This window comes from Durio zibethinus, chromosome 6 (genome assembly GCF_047325235.1).
Source record: "Durio zibethinus cultivar Kanyao isolate XHJ-2024 chromosome 6, ASM4732523v1, whole genome shotgun sequence".
NCBI lineage: Eukaryota > Viridiplantae > Streptophyta > Magnoliopsida > Malvales > Malvaceae > Durio > Durio zibethinus.
The window spans coordinates 23926093-23941072 of record NC_143167.1 but is presented as its reverse complement, the minus strand read 5'-3'; the positions used below and the strand labels follow the sequence as shown (position 1 = coordinate 23941072).

At 28.9% G+C, this 14980-nt stretch overlaps 1 protein-coding gene across 1 annotated transcript; it reads left to right on the top strand.

Moving 5' to 3' along the window:
* The first annotated feature begins 10744 nt into the window (after window positions 1–10744).
* On the top strand, window positions 10745–13541 carry LOC111285730 (AAA-ATPase At5g57480-like). The gene has a single exon (XM_022875311.2). The coding sequence runs from the start codon at window positions 11707–11709 to the stop codon at window positions 13234–13236; it is 1530 nt and encodes a 509-aa protein (XP_022731046.2). The 5' UTR covers window positions 10745–11706; the 3' UTR covers window positions 13237–13541.
* Window positions 13542–14980: the final 1439 nt, after the last annotated feature.

Genomic DNA, 14980 nt, shown 5'->3' with positions numbered 1-14980 from the left:
ATTGTTATGGACCAATTTAATGGTATTATATGATTTGTATACACTCATGTATATATTAATAGGAAAACATTTTGTTTTAAACACAAACTAAACAAAATTTAATCAAACTGAAATAATCATATATGAGAAGTGAACAAGTAAAAAAGAAATATAATTAATTAAAAAAACCACCACTATGGATACATGATACCTAAATTGTAATTTGTAATATGAAAAAAAATTAATATATTAATTGTCCAAAGATTCTACCTTTTTACATATAGCAAATGCTCCATAACATAATGCAACTATAAATTTCTATGCATTCAACTTGACTTCATGATTTGAAGAGCTAATCTTCAATTTTAGTCACCTATTTTCAAAAGTACAAACAAATAAAACTAGTATAAATCAAAATATAATTCTTTATTATATACTTCATATATATAGTCAATTTTCAAACTTCTATAACAAATTTTCTAATCTAAAAAAAATTAATTAGCTATTTAGCTTACCAAACAAGAAGGCCATGCAACAATTGTTCTAAGAGTATCTCCAATGGTTTTGTAACTTCCATTTAGTCTTATTAAAGATTCATCCTTATCCAAAGGTACTTCAATATTTATTTATTTTTTTTTAAAATTAAGCCCTAATTTTTGCCTTCCCACTTTACTAATAGAATCTTTAATAATTATTGTTCCTTTGGCCACATTATTTATGTGATCATTAATACTTTTCAATAAAACATATACTATTCCTTACATAATAAAATCATAACGTTCAAGTTCGAGAACTTATCTTTATATACAAAAAATATAGAGTCACCATTAATATTTTTTTTACCTCGGTGTGATTGGTTACTTATTTGAATTTATACTTTTTAAGATTATCTTAAGCTTGACTAAGGGTCTATAAAAAGAATAAGTTCTTATTTACATCAACAGAACTAAATTCAAGAGTAAGTTATGTATAAGAAAAGTTTTAGTACCCCTACAACGCCCAAAATTGGTATCAAAATCGGTATTTAAATATTAAAAAAAAAAGTTTTTAGGCTTTCGCCAAAAAAGAAAAATTTTCCATAATAAGAGTATTTGAGATAAACTTGTTGTTTAATTGAAGATGCTCCATCATCGAATTTATTAAATATTTTATGACAAAGAAACCAATTTATTCACAACTATTTTATTTGTTTTCAAAATATTAACTACAAATAATGATAAAATCATACTTAAAACTTTATAATCATAAAATAATATATTTGCACTTTTCTAAAAAATTCAATTCAAGTTTTATTTTCATCAATTAAATCAATAAATCAATAGGTAAAGAAAAGAAAATCAAAATAAAATAATAAATAAATAAGTAAAAAACTAGCAAAACAAAATATTTCATAAAAGAGTTATTATCACAAATATTATCCTAACCACATTAGACAACAAATAAATATAACATCATAATAAATAAAAATAAAAAAATGTACCTAACCAATGCTCATGGACCAACCCAAAATAAAACTTTCTATCAAGAAAAAATTTGCTCGACTATTTTTGCTTTGATAGAAAGTTTTATTCTGGGTTGGTCCATGAGCATTGGCTAGGTACATTTTTTGCTCGACTATTTTTGCTTTGATATTATGTGTATGGCCCTTTTTTTTTCTTTGTGATTCCTCTTGGTTGTTGTTGATTGTTTAATTGTTTATTGCCTTGCTGAATTGCTTATTTTTCTTGTGATCTCTCCCTTCAATTGCTTATTGATTTTACTTCTCCCTCTATCCAAGCACTGATCTCTTAAAAGACAAAGTTTTGTGTTGCTTGAAAATTATTGATTGTGTTGCTTCTTGATTTTCTAAGCTCAAAATTAAGCTCTTTACATAGAGATTGAATCACTTTATAATTTAGAAAATTTTAATGCCAACTAAATCTATCAAGATCCTACCAACATTTCTTTTCCTTTTTGTAGAAACTTGATTCCCAAGAATTACCAAAATCAAACTCAACCTTTAAATTTCAAATCTAAATAAATCACAATATTTTTTAAAAAATCAAAATTTATGTTCATTTTTTATCAAATAACAAAACATAAATAAAAAAAATTTTGGGCCTTTAAATTTGGGCTTAAAATCCAATTTCATAAATTAAAACTCGATTGAGCAATTTTGTAACATATTATTGAAATAAAATTCGAAGGCCATTGAATATCGAGAAACATATTCAAACAAAATGAAGTGTCTATAATTATCCCTCTTTGCACATTTTTGTAAAATAGTAATTATACAAAGACAAAAGACATCCATTTTGTTCAAGTATCACTTGATTAATGAAAAATAAATACTAAGACTTCAAATATTCAAAATTTGAAAATTTCAAAGATTCAAATTTGGGAAACATGTTGAGATTTAAAGATATGCTAAAATTAAAAAATTCACAATTTGAAATTTTTAAAGATTCATAATTTGAAATTTAACGGTTCACTCCAAGATTCGTAAAATATTTAAGGAATTTGAAAATTAGAAACATTCAAAGATTCACAAAAGAGTTAAAAGATTCGCAAGAGTAAAGATTCGTAAAAATTTCAAGATTCACAAAAACAAAATTTGCAAGAATTCAAATGTTTGCAAAACATTAAAAATAAACAAAAGTTTAAAGATTCACAAGAGATTAGAGATTCACAAAAGATCAAAAACTCACAAGAGTTCAAAGATTTTCAAATGATCAAAGATCACAAGAGTTCCAAGATTCACAAATGAAATTTCAAAAATTTCAATTGTAAAGATTCATAAATAATTTCAAAGATTTACAAATGAAATTTAAAATTTTACAATTGTAAAGATTCGCAAATAATTTCAAAGATTCATATTCGAAAACCAATTATGCAAGAGTTCCAAGATTCACAAATGAAATTTCAAAAATTTCAATTGTAAAGATTCGTAAATAATTTCAAAGATTTACAAATGAAATTTAAAATTTTGCAATTGTGAAGATTTGCAAATAATTTTAAAGATTCATATTCAAAAACCAAATATTCAAAGATTTTAAAAATTCACATTCAAAATTCAAAGATTTGATTTAAAAATTTTAGAGACTTGCAGCAAAAATTTAAAAATTCACATTCAAAGATTTATGTCCAAAAATTCAAAGAATCACATTCGAAAGATTTTAAAGATTCACAAGAAAATTTTCAAAATTCAAATATTTGCATTTAATAAATTTTAAAGATCCACATCTAAAATTTAAAAATTCACTCTTGAAAAACTCTAGAGATTCAAATCTAAAATTCAAAAATTCACATTTGAAAATTTAGAGATTCGCATCTAGAATACAATTATTCACATTTGAAAATTCAAAGAGGTATTGAGATTGAAAGTCTTAACTAAAAGAGCTCATCCCTAATAGAGGCATTGAAATTTTTTTAAAAAAAAGTTCTTTTCTAATGAAAGGCTATGAAACTTTAAAATTTGCAACCAAAAATCTCCTCTCTCCAAAGGTTTTGAAACTTTAAAAAATCAAATATAAAAAAGTACCAGAGGTTTTAGGGATCATGGCTTAAAGTCTTATAAATCATGCCCAAAATCTTGAAAATTATACCGAGGGATCTTACAAATTGTTTCTTATCTTAAAAAAGCTTATTTTCAATAGAGGTTTTAAAACTTTAAAATCAACATTTATCTTTTCATGTGCCAACATATTTGAGCTTAAATTCTCAATTGCCATGGGCTTAAGATTTAACTAGTGCCAGCTAATCTGGGCTTAAGTATCATCATATGCTAGTTAATCTAAACTTAAATCTCATATTGTGCCAGCTAATCAAATCTATTTACTCCTCTTTTTCACCTCAAAGTTTGCAAACAAATGCCATGATATAAATGCCAATGTATTCTACTAAGATGCAAGTGCAAATACTTATCTCACCAATATAAATGCAAATGCTTTCTACAAAAACTACAAATGCAAATATCTATCCCAATAAATTAGATGCCAATGTCATTTTTTAATCATCTTTCCTAATATATTCAAAAATCTTAACTAAATGATGCAAATGTTTGTAAATGTCAAAGATCTAAATGCTCACTAAATGATGCAAATGTAATATTCAAACAATGATTTAGATGCTCACCAAATGATGCAAATGGAATATTCAAAATAATAATTTAAATTCTCACCAAAAGATACAAATGCATGATACAAACAATTATGCAATTTATATATTCCCCAAATGATGCAAATACATTATCCACACAATTACGTAGTTTATAAATTCCCTAAATAACACAAATGAATGATTCAAACAATTATACAAATGCAATTATCATAACAAAGATTTGTATATTTACCAAATGATGCAAATGCAATTATAAGAAATAAGCATTTTTGTTGGCCCAAAAAGGTCACTCTTATGATATTAATTTGGAAATCATATTTCTCCTATCCACCAAAATTCATATATACAACAATCCAAATTTGAATGTTTTTCAAAAACTCTCAAAAGAATGGCAAAATTAATTGCACTAAAAATATAAAAAAAAAACCTCGTATAATAATTATCCTTGACCAAAACAACAATGTATCAATTCTTTAAAAACAAGTGATATTTGAATCTCTTGAAACTGATGATTACTAACTAGAATAAATTAGGTGAATCGTATATTGATCTTTCCAAAAGGACAAAATGGTTTGGCACATGAGGATTTCAGTTGCTAAGAAAGACTTTGTCACTTAATGAGAAAGAAATATTAATTTTTTTCATCTAGGCTCACAAATAAAAGTTCAAATTTACTGAAAAATGATTTGTTTTAAAGCATAATCCATTTTGGTACTTTCTTAGATTTTTAATATGTGACATTTTAACAAATATCAAGACTAGTCATAATAAATTCAAAATTTCTAGGAAAGAAATAAAGACTCAAATTTTAGAATAAATCTTCAAAGTTTGTTGATCTTCTTAGATTTCTCAAAAGTTTCTAAAGCCTATTGGTTCCATTGAAAATACCTTCATTCACTGCTTTTCACTTTGTATATAATTACATGAGTTGCTTTCAAAATTTTAATCTTGCTCTGACTGATCTTTCGGGTTTTTACCCTAAAGTTTTATTTTTTCCTTTTTTCTTTTGACTTTTTCATCATGTATTTGAAAACTCAAAATTCATCCAAATCAAAAACTGATGGTGATTTCCTAAAGAAAAGTTCTTCAATTTAGATATCCACACTTGATCAAAATAGGCTTTTCAAAAGACATAATGTAGGCTAGGGTTTAAGGTTCTGAAAAAAAAAATAAACAGACTCAAAATGTGTTTAAAGGTAATTAAACCAAGAATCATTTTCCCTAAGGACATTTGTCATTTCCACTACTTAGAACATACATTTTCATCTTTTGTTTTTTCATTTTCATTCTTTTTTTTTTCTTGCATGTTTTCACTTGTAACAAATTGAGTTCAAAATTCTAAAACTCTATTTACTACAAGATTGCATTTTTACTATAGGCATTCTTTCATTGTCTTTAACTCTTGATCTAATATTTTTTTCAAATAGATTGTCATTCATACTTGTCCCTAGTGTAAAGAGTGATACTTGGTTAGGGTTTCTTCAAAAAGAGTTTAATAGGCTCAAAAATGGGTAGCAAATGGATATTTTCTTTTCATGAAAGGAATATGAAATATGTGCATTTATCATATTAAATAAGGATACCTTTGTTGAAAAGTAATTCTTAGGAGAAGTTTTTTTTCTTTTTAATTTTTGGATCATTTGAATATCTCATATATATGTGTTACAATTAATTGTTTTTTTTTTCATTTTTCTTTTTTTTTATACAATTCAAGCTTAAAATATATCATTTTACTACAGCAAATGAAGTCTCAATGTAACAATCTTCATTTTCACAACCCATACTAAATGTTTATATAATCTCCATTCAACAAGAAATGAAATGAATGCCATCTAGATCAAAAGATATTGGAAAATTTTGATAATTTGTTTCTTTGATAAATTTACACCAAAATGTGAGTAAAAGAAATTTTTGGGGTAAAGAATGAAAGAGAAAAGGAATGTTGCATAAATAAATATGACAAACAAGGATATTAAAGGATATGGCCTTTTCAATATTATACCTCAAGGAAGAAATTGAAAAGTTTGAGCTTTGTGAAAAAAAATTAGGTAGTTATGTGTTTGGAATAGTCTTAACACTTATCGAATTACCAAAATCTAGAATATTTAAAAGAATGACTCATCTATTGGCTCACAAAGAATTTGTCAAAAAAGATTTTTGTAAATTTCATTGCTCATAGCCTTAATGAAGATCATTAATTTGGAAAACTCTCTTTGTCAAGTGAGAATCAAGATCGTAGGACTTGAAAGCTTAGAGTGGTGTGATTTTTAACTAAACTAGGGTATGAAATGGTAAATGAAATAACTAAGTATGATTATTCTTGACAATAATCACTAATTCTCTTAATAGTAAGATTTAACAAACTTGTTTCTAAGGATTGTTCAGTAGCAAAATTGGTAATATAAATAATCACATACCACATCAGATATAGACTCTTAATGTTTAAAAGTTTATTAGTAATGCTTCTTAATTGTTGAAAATATTCAGACAACGATTTAGTACCTTTAGACTAAGAAAGTTTTTCTTTAAAAGTCATTATCCTTGACTTGAATTTGTTAGCAAATAACTTATTGATTTTATTCCAAGCTTTTAAGAAAGAGTTGCAGGACATTAAAAAGGAATGATTGTATCATTGGATGAGAAAACATGCCACATAAAGAAAAGTTAATCCTAATTAATCCAATGATCATAAGCAAGATTAGGGATCATTTTAAGAGAATTGGAATTTTCTTTGACAATCATTTATGGTGGATGAGGGATTGATCCATCAACATAGTTCAAAAGTTTGTAACCAAGCAAAAAGAACTTAAATTGATTTTTTGGTAGAAAACTCACTTACTAAAGTGGAATCTAGAATGGATGAAAGTTGGATTAGAAGAGTTATTAATAGTAGCAAAAGAGGTTTAATGTTAGATTAAAATAGTTTTTAGTAGTAGTGGAAGTGGTTTGATTTGTCATGGACAAATGATAAAAAGGAAAAAAGAAGAATGAAAACTGTAATTATTAGAGCTTGGTAGCTCTTGATACAATAAAATAGTTTTAACTAAGAGAAAAAAAAAACTTAAAGGGACATGTTGTATTGTATTGTATTGTATTTATAGTACAAAAGCTAAGCTTATAGGATAAACAAGCTAAATACAAGATAAAGATATATAAAACCCATCTAATAAGGATGAGTTATGATAGAGTGATCAAGTGAGTAATCTTTATAATCTTGATCTATTGAAGTTTTCAAACTTTATAATAATAATAATAATAATAATAATAATAATCCAAAACTTAGTTTAGTTAGTTCATGCAAATTATCCTTTAGAGATGGTATCAAATAGGTTTGAGATTCAAATCCAATACATAAAATAATAAACCCAAAACATAGTTTAGTTAGTTCATGTAAATTACCCTTTAGAGATAGTATCCAACAGAATTGAGATTCAAATCCAATACATATAACTAAGGGTGTAAATGAAACACATGTGCTCACAAATTATTTCGGTTTGATTCAAGAAAAACTCGAATTTGGCTCAATAATAATAATAATAATAATAATAATACTAATTGTTATTATTATTATTATTATTATATACCCAAAACTTAGTTTAGTTAGTTCATTCAAATTATAATTCATACAAATTATCCTTAAAAAATGATATCCAACCGGTTTGATGTTCAAATCCAATACATACAATTAAGGGTGTAAGTGAAACACGTGCTCACAAGTTACTTGAGCTCGACTCAAGAAAAGCTCAAATTTGGCTCAATCATTCTTAAGTCAAACTTGAGTTTGAGTAACTCAAGTTATCAAGCGAGCCGAATTCAAGTACTTAATACTTGACTCACTAGCCTAATTAAGTTTTTTTTTTTAATATATATTTTTAATATTTTATTAATTATTTATGATTTTACCCCCTTATATATATATAACTATTAAAACCTAAACAACTAACCTTCAAACTCTTTTGAATTAAATATAAATATGGTCTTTATACAATATATTTTTTATCAGTTTAGTACCTAAAAAAATCAAAGAGTTAGTTTGATACTCCAATTTTCATTCCGTCATTCATTATGGTACTTCAGACTAACATTGTTAATTAACTTACTAATGTAGCATGAACATTCAATAAAATACTGACATGTATAAAAAAAAATTTAATCAATGTCACATCATTAATTGTCGCATCAGTATTAAAAGAAAATTTCAAAAGAATTTTAAAAAATTTTTAAACATTTTTAAAAACTTTAAAAATTCTAAAATTTTAAAAATTTTTAACCATTCAAAAAATTAAAAAAAAAATCTTAAAATTCTCATAAAAATCCCAAAGTTAAAAAGATTTTAAAATTTAAAAAAATGAAAATTTTAATAAAAATAAAATTTTCTTAAAAATTCAAAAATAGAATAAAAAACTGAAAATTAAAGAAATCTAAAATCTTTTAAAAAATTTTTAAAATTAAAAAAAAATAAAAATTTTAAAAAAATTCTGAAAAATTAAAAATCTTAAACATTCTAAAAATTATAAAAAAATTAAAGAAATTTTTTTGAAAAAAAAAAAAAGACAATTTAAAATTTTAATAAAAATAAAAAATTTTCAAAAAATATATAAAAATTAAAATTGTAAGCTTAAAAAATTTAAAATTTTCAGAATTTTTAAAAATATTTGACAATTTTTAAAAAAGTTTTAGATTTTTTATTTTCATTTTTTGCTTTTGTCATTTTTGTTAATTTTAATAAATTTTTATTCTTATTAAAATTTTATTTTTTTGAATTTTTTTGAATTTTTTGAAATTTTTGTTAAAATTTTAAGATTTTTTTGAATTGGTTAAGTTTTCATAATTTTTTTAAAATTTTTTAAAATATTTCTGTTTTTTATAATTTTTTAAAATATTTTATTTTTAAATTTTAAAAATTTTTAAATTTTTTTTTATCTTTTAATGTATCAATTCTTTCATGGATCTTTCTGGGTTTGAGTCAATCTTATCATACAAGGATGGAATGTTCTTTTCTATCAATAATATCATATAAGTTTTGCTTTATGTAATTTTCTTTAGATTTAGACATTTGGTTTTATTTAGAATTTGAATTTTTAATTGATATAAAATATTTATAAAAAATTTCAATTCAAATTCAATTTCAAATTTGAATAATAGAGTCTAAAGTTGAATATAAAATCAAACTTATTTTTTACTAAATAAACAAATTTAATTGAACGAATTTAAATAATTCAAATTTTATTTTGAATCGAGTTCGAATTAACAAAATAAAATTTTATCAAATTTGATTTGAGTTTTAAATTTGAATTTAGATTTGAGTTTAAGTTTCATACTATCCCGACTCAATTTGATTTGATAATATTTTTTACCTTACTTGCATATATTTTATCTTTGAGTTATAGTTTCTTTTATAACAATAATAATAATAATCTTATATTGATTTTTCCAAGATCAGAAGAATCAACAGGATATTATATTAATGTGGGCCTAAAATCAGCACGATTAGTAATGCTTAGATTAAAATGTGTCATATTTTTTGTACTTTTAAAAAATTTTAAATTTTGTAATATTATTTTTAAAAAATTTAATTTTTATAGTATCATTTTTTAAGGAATTTAATTCATGTGTATTGTTAATAATTGAATTAAAATTTTCAAAAAAATAATATTATAAAAATTAAAAATTTTTAAATAATATTAGAGAGATTAAATTTTCAAAAGTAGAAAAATATAAAAACCCATAACACATTTTGATCTAATGCTTATTCTCTCTTCCACCTAATTTCACTTATTATTTTCTTTATTTCCTTGTCATGTAGAATATCTAATCTTTAGTCGTTTACTCCGTTCTTGTTGGTCAAGAGATGAAGTTCTTTCCACAATCAAGAGTCAAGTAGAGAATTAAAAACAATAGGATTGGAATTGGATTGAACAATGAAGGAAGGTTTTTGGCACTTGCTTCGCTCTTTACACCACGTGCTTCTTTTCTAATTATTGTAGTATTTATTTTTAGCCATCAAAGGAAAGGGGAATTTTAAAAAGGGAAGACCAAGAGTCTCAAATCTTTCTTCTCAGCCCGCCCTGAATCCTGATGGATGATGCAACTTTAACAAGGGAATCCACTTCATCCAGGGAGCGGCATTGTAGGGGTTGAGTTGTGATCGCACGCAAGGTCAAAGCAACTAGGTTCTTAATTAGGAGTAGATTGATTTTATTATCAGCACTGCAGTGGGGTGCCTAATATACATACTTAACCATCTTATTAAATCATAATTAATTGGAGGGCTTCGACTTGGGAAAACTAAAAAGAAATTAAAGGGGTTGCCTCAGACGTTTCAGACAGGCTAAGAAGACAGACCTTTCTGCACATTGCCCATCATAACAAACCTATATTTTGATGGCCGCAGATGAAGAGCCAGCGCCCTTGGCCGTAACCCATAGACACCAGTAAGAAAAAGGATCCAGATTAAGATAAAACCCCTGTTTTAAAGGCTCAAAATTGCCCTCAAACCATGATTTAAAATCCCAAAAAGAAAAAAAAAATTTTGAAAAGAGGGTGAGCACTGAACAGTGACATTGTTAGCTGCATTCTCAAATCTAAAAAATATAGAGAAAATAAGGCAATCTTTATTCTTTAGTTGTAAAGGACTTACTCGTAGTAATTGCCAATTAGTTGGTGTTAGCAATTAATGGCAACTTATAAGGAGAAAAAATCTTCCAACTTTGAGAAGCGAGAATTAACGTAACGTAACATAACATAACATGTTTGACATGTGGGCCAGAAGGTAAGTGGATCCCATTCTAATTCTATTATAAGCCGCCATCTATGTGCATGGATATTCATTCTGCTTTCTCTTCTGGTTTGCTGTTTATCTCAGAGGTTAGCCAGTGCTCAGTTTAGTGGATTCAAAAAATCCTGGCAAATCACAGGCACGTATCTTTATCACCTATGGAAAAATAATGACGCTACGTTAGGGTATATTTTCACTCATGTGGGCATATCTTTTTTTCTGCTTCCAAGCCTGCCGCCAGCAGTGAATCCTAATTTTAACCTTCTATTCATTGTCTCTTTCCAGATGTTGAAACATCATCTCTCTCATTTCACAATCCTCAGTCCTCCATGACAGCAACTTAATTCAAATTCTTCATAATAAGGCTATATGAGAAAAGGAAGTAGGTACCCAGCAAAACTTCCTGTAAGTCACTCATCCCCCGAAGGCCAAAACCAAAACCCTCCGAAAAAGAGAGATAGGCCCCATCTCTGATCTCTTCCCAACTAAAAACTCCAAAAATCCTTTTTGTTTTTTCCTCTCCACCTTGCCCTTTTCCTTGTACTTATATCCCACAGCCAGCCAATTGCTTCCCATCTCAAAACCACCCCTTTTGAGCTTTTCCTTTTGCTTTATTCCCTCTCTCTCTCTCTCCGCCCTCACTAAGTTTTCCAGTTTCAATCGTCTCCAACTCTCCACTCAAAAATTCTTCAATCCATCAGTTTTAGTCTATAAATTAAGCAAACACCCTTTTGTTTTCTCTTCAAAACAGCGCCATCCTATTGCTCAAGATTTTCTCTTTTAACATTGATTCACTCCCCTATTTCTCCCCAGAAAAACACGCAAAACTCAGCCGTCCAAAAACAAAAATAATGAAAGAGTATTGGACTTCTTTTGCTTCATTACTAGGGGTTTTGGCCTTTTGCCAAAGCCTCCTCCAAGTCATTTTCCCACCAGAACTCCGCTTTGCCTGTCTAAAATTCTTCAACCGGGTCTTCCATTTGTTCTCTTCCTACTGCTACTTTGACATCACAGAAATCGACGGTGTTAACACCAACGAACTCTATAACGCAGTCCAACTCTATCTAAGTTCCTCTGTTTCCATCAATGGTAGTCGCTTAAGCCTGACTCGTGCTCTCAATTCAAGCACCATTACATTCGGTCTTTCAAACAACGACTGCATCGTCGATACAGTCAATGGCGTCACTGTGCTTTGGGAACACGTTGTGACTCAAAGGCAAGCCCAAACCTTTTCTTGGCGACCATTGCCTGATGAGAAGAGAGGGTTCACTCTCCGAATCAAGAAGAGAGACAAGTCCTTGATTCTTGATGCCTATCTGGATTACGTAATGGAAAAGGCTAACGAAATCCGAAGGAAGAATCAAGAGAGGTTTTTATACACGAATTCTCGTGGTGGATCTTTGGATTCCAGGGGACATCCTTGGGAGTCGGTTCCATTTAAGCATCCAAGTACTTTTGACACATTGGCTATGGATCCTGTCAAGAAGGAAGAGATCATGGATGATCTTAAGGATTTCGCCAACGGTCAATCCTTTTATCAGAAGACTGGCAGAGCCTGGAAAAGAGGTTACTTGCTGTACGGTCCACCAGGGACAGGGAAATCCAGCATGATTGCAGCCATGGCAAATTACTTAAGTTATGATATCTATGACCTTGAATTGACTGAGGTCCATAATAATTCTGAGCTCAGGAAGCTGTTGATGAAAACAAGTTCCAAGTCGATTATTGTGATTGAAGATATTGATTGTTCGATTAATTTGACTAACAGGAAGAAGAATAACAACAATCCAGGCGCAAGGAACTACTATGACTCTGAAATGAGATCTGGATCAGGTTCTGGTTGTGGTGAAGACGGTGGAAATTCCATCACTCTTTCAGGGCTGTTGAATTTCACCGATGGGTTGTGGTCTTGTTGTGGGAGTGAAAGGATTTTTGTGTTCACAACAAACCATATTGAGAAGCTTGACCCTGCATTGCGCAGAAGTGGGAGGATGGATATGCATATTTACATGAGCTATTGTTCATATCCTGCATTGAAGATATTGTTGAAGAATTATTTGGGGTACGAGGAAGGTGATTTGGATGATGACGTTTTGAAGGAACTAGCGGAAGTAGTTGACAAGGCAGAGATGACTCCAGCTGATATTAGTGAAGTCTTAATCAAGAACCGACGGTACAAGCAAAAGGCTGTCAGTGAGTTGTTGGAGTTATTGAAGACGAGGGCAGAGAGGAATTTGAAAAGTGGGAGTTTGAGGGAGAAAAATTCAGTTGATATTGACGATGAAGAGCAGGAGAAAAGGGCTTTGGAGAGCCCTAAAGAAGGGTCTGAATTTGAAGAGCATTGCAAGAAAGAAGAGGAGGATGAAGAGAAGATGAAATGATATTACAAACAAAACAAAACAAAATTGAAGGCTACCTTGGTTCTTTTTATTTTTCTTCCTCTTTTCTTCAGAATATTAAAGGTGTAAAAAGCAAATTGCTCTTTGGAGTTTGTACTAACCAAATATCTTAAAAAATTTGTTGGTGGGATGTGAGGGATGGCAAACTAGAGAGGATTGAGAGGAGAAAAAAAAATGATTGGGAAAAGGGTTGGTCTCCATATTATTCATGTTTGGTATTATCTATCTTATAAGTTGTTAATAACGAAATTTCTATCATATATGGAGCCAAGATTAGATTATTGGCATGGGTGTCGTTGGCCATGTGGGATTTTCTTTTTGTGCTACTTCATGTTCTTCTGCACATCCTTAGCACATGCTTCCATTTGCAAAATCTTCCTGGGGAATGGCAAAGAAATAACTGTTTCAGGCTTCAATCAAACATGGCAACTTAAGCTTCATTACCGCCGTACATGTTGACTGTAGAGCAGCAGCTACGTGGGATGGAAACTGTTCTTAATTCGGGTGATCATTGCCCATAAATTAAGAGCAAAATCAACTTCTTTCATTCTTCCCTTGTTTTAGGCGATTTTTTTCACGGCTGCAAGCAGGGTTAACCATGGCCATAATTAATTAGTTACACGTTCATTGATGGAAAATTGAAAAATATGGTAACTCAGTCCAATATTTATTCTACTTGATGTTTATTCAACAAATTAAGTCAAATGAACCCATACGCATTTGATGTGAAAATTGAAATCGCAAGGTTATCATAATCTTCCTTGTAAAGGCTATAATGATAATCAAAATTTGCATGACCAATGAATGATTTTCTTTTTGTTTTCTCTGACTGAGTTTTTGTATGAAGTTGGCTTAGCAAGAGCATTATTTACCAATCCAACTTATTCTATCATTTCATTGGAGTTAATTCTTGACTAAGGTAGTTTTTTCATATTACGCATTGATGTTTAGCAAAAAGCAAATTCTGCTATTGATCATGAAAGGCTTTGTTTTCTCAGTAACGCTTGACAATAACGTACTACCAAATCCTTTCTTTTATTCAATAGTTGAGTGATACATGGTGACATCAAGTTAAACGATCCTTTCCTAATAAAATCGAATCATCCCATTTCGAAATTGCAATAGTTGTTGAAGACAATTATAGGTATGGGACATGTCCCCTATTGTTTCATCAGGATTCTAGTGGGAAAGTTTTTATGGCTCTGCTTGAGTTATTCTTGAACTCGCTTGAACTTACAACTTGGAAGTACTTTGCTTTGGCAGCTTCCAATTGGGTCTGTTGCAATGAAAACCTTTCGTCCTGGGAAAAGAGCTTACCTGCTTGAAACTGACGTGGTTAATGGATAGGAATAGACTCTTTATAGGGATAATTTGGGCAAAACAATTGGTGAAAAGGTGAAACAATCGAAAGAGGGCCAGATTTTGTGTTGGGAAAAGTAGGATTTGAGTAACGAAAGCTACTAGAAAGTCTTCTCTTATATAACGCGCATAAGTTGACCTTTCCTAATTGTTGATTTTGACACTGTTGTACAGGCATTGGGCTGTCAAGCCCTAGCATTGATCTTGGCCTACGTCTTGACATTTGACAACAACCCCTCAACCTGGATACAGTTGTGGAAAATCTATTTTCCATGTAATGCATGCCCATATTAGCATGCAGGAATCTTGAAAAACCGAAAAACCTAAACAACAAGGCCTTAAAGCATACAAACATATGAACAGTTAT

Bases quoted from the DNA above. Each gene is read 5' to 3' on its own strand.
- LOC111285730 (XM_022875311.2), top strand. From the start codon at position 11,707: ATGAAAGAGTATTGGACTTCTTTTGCTTCATTACTAGGGGTTTTGGCC.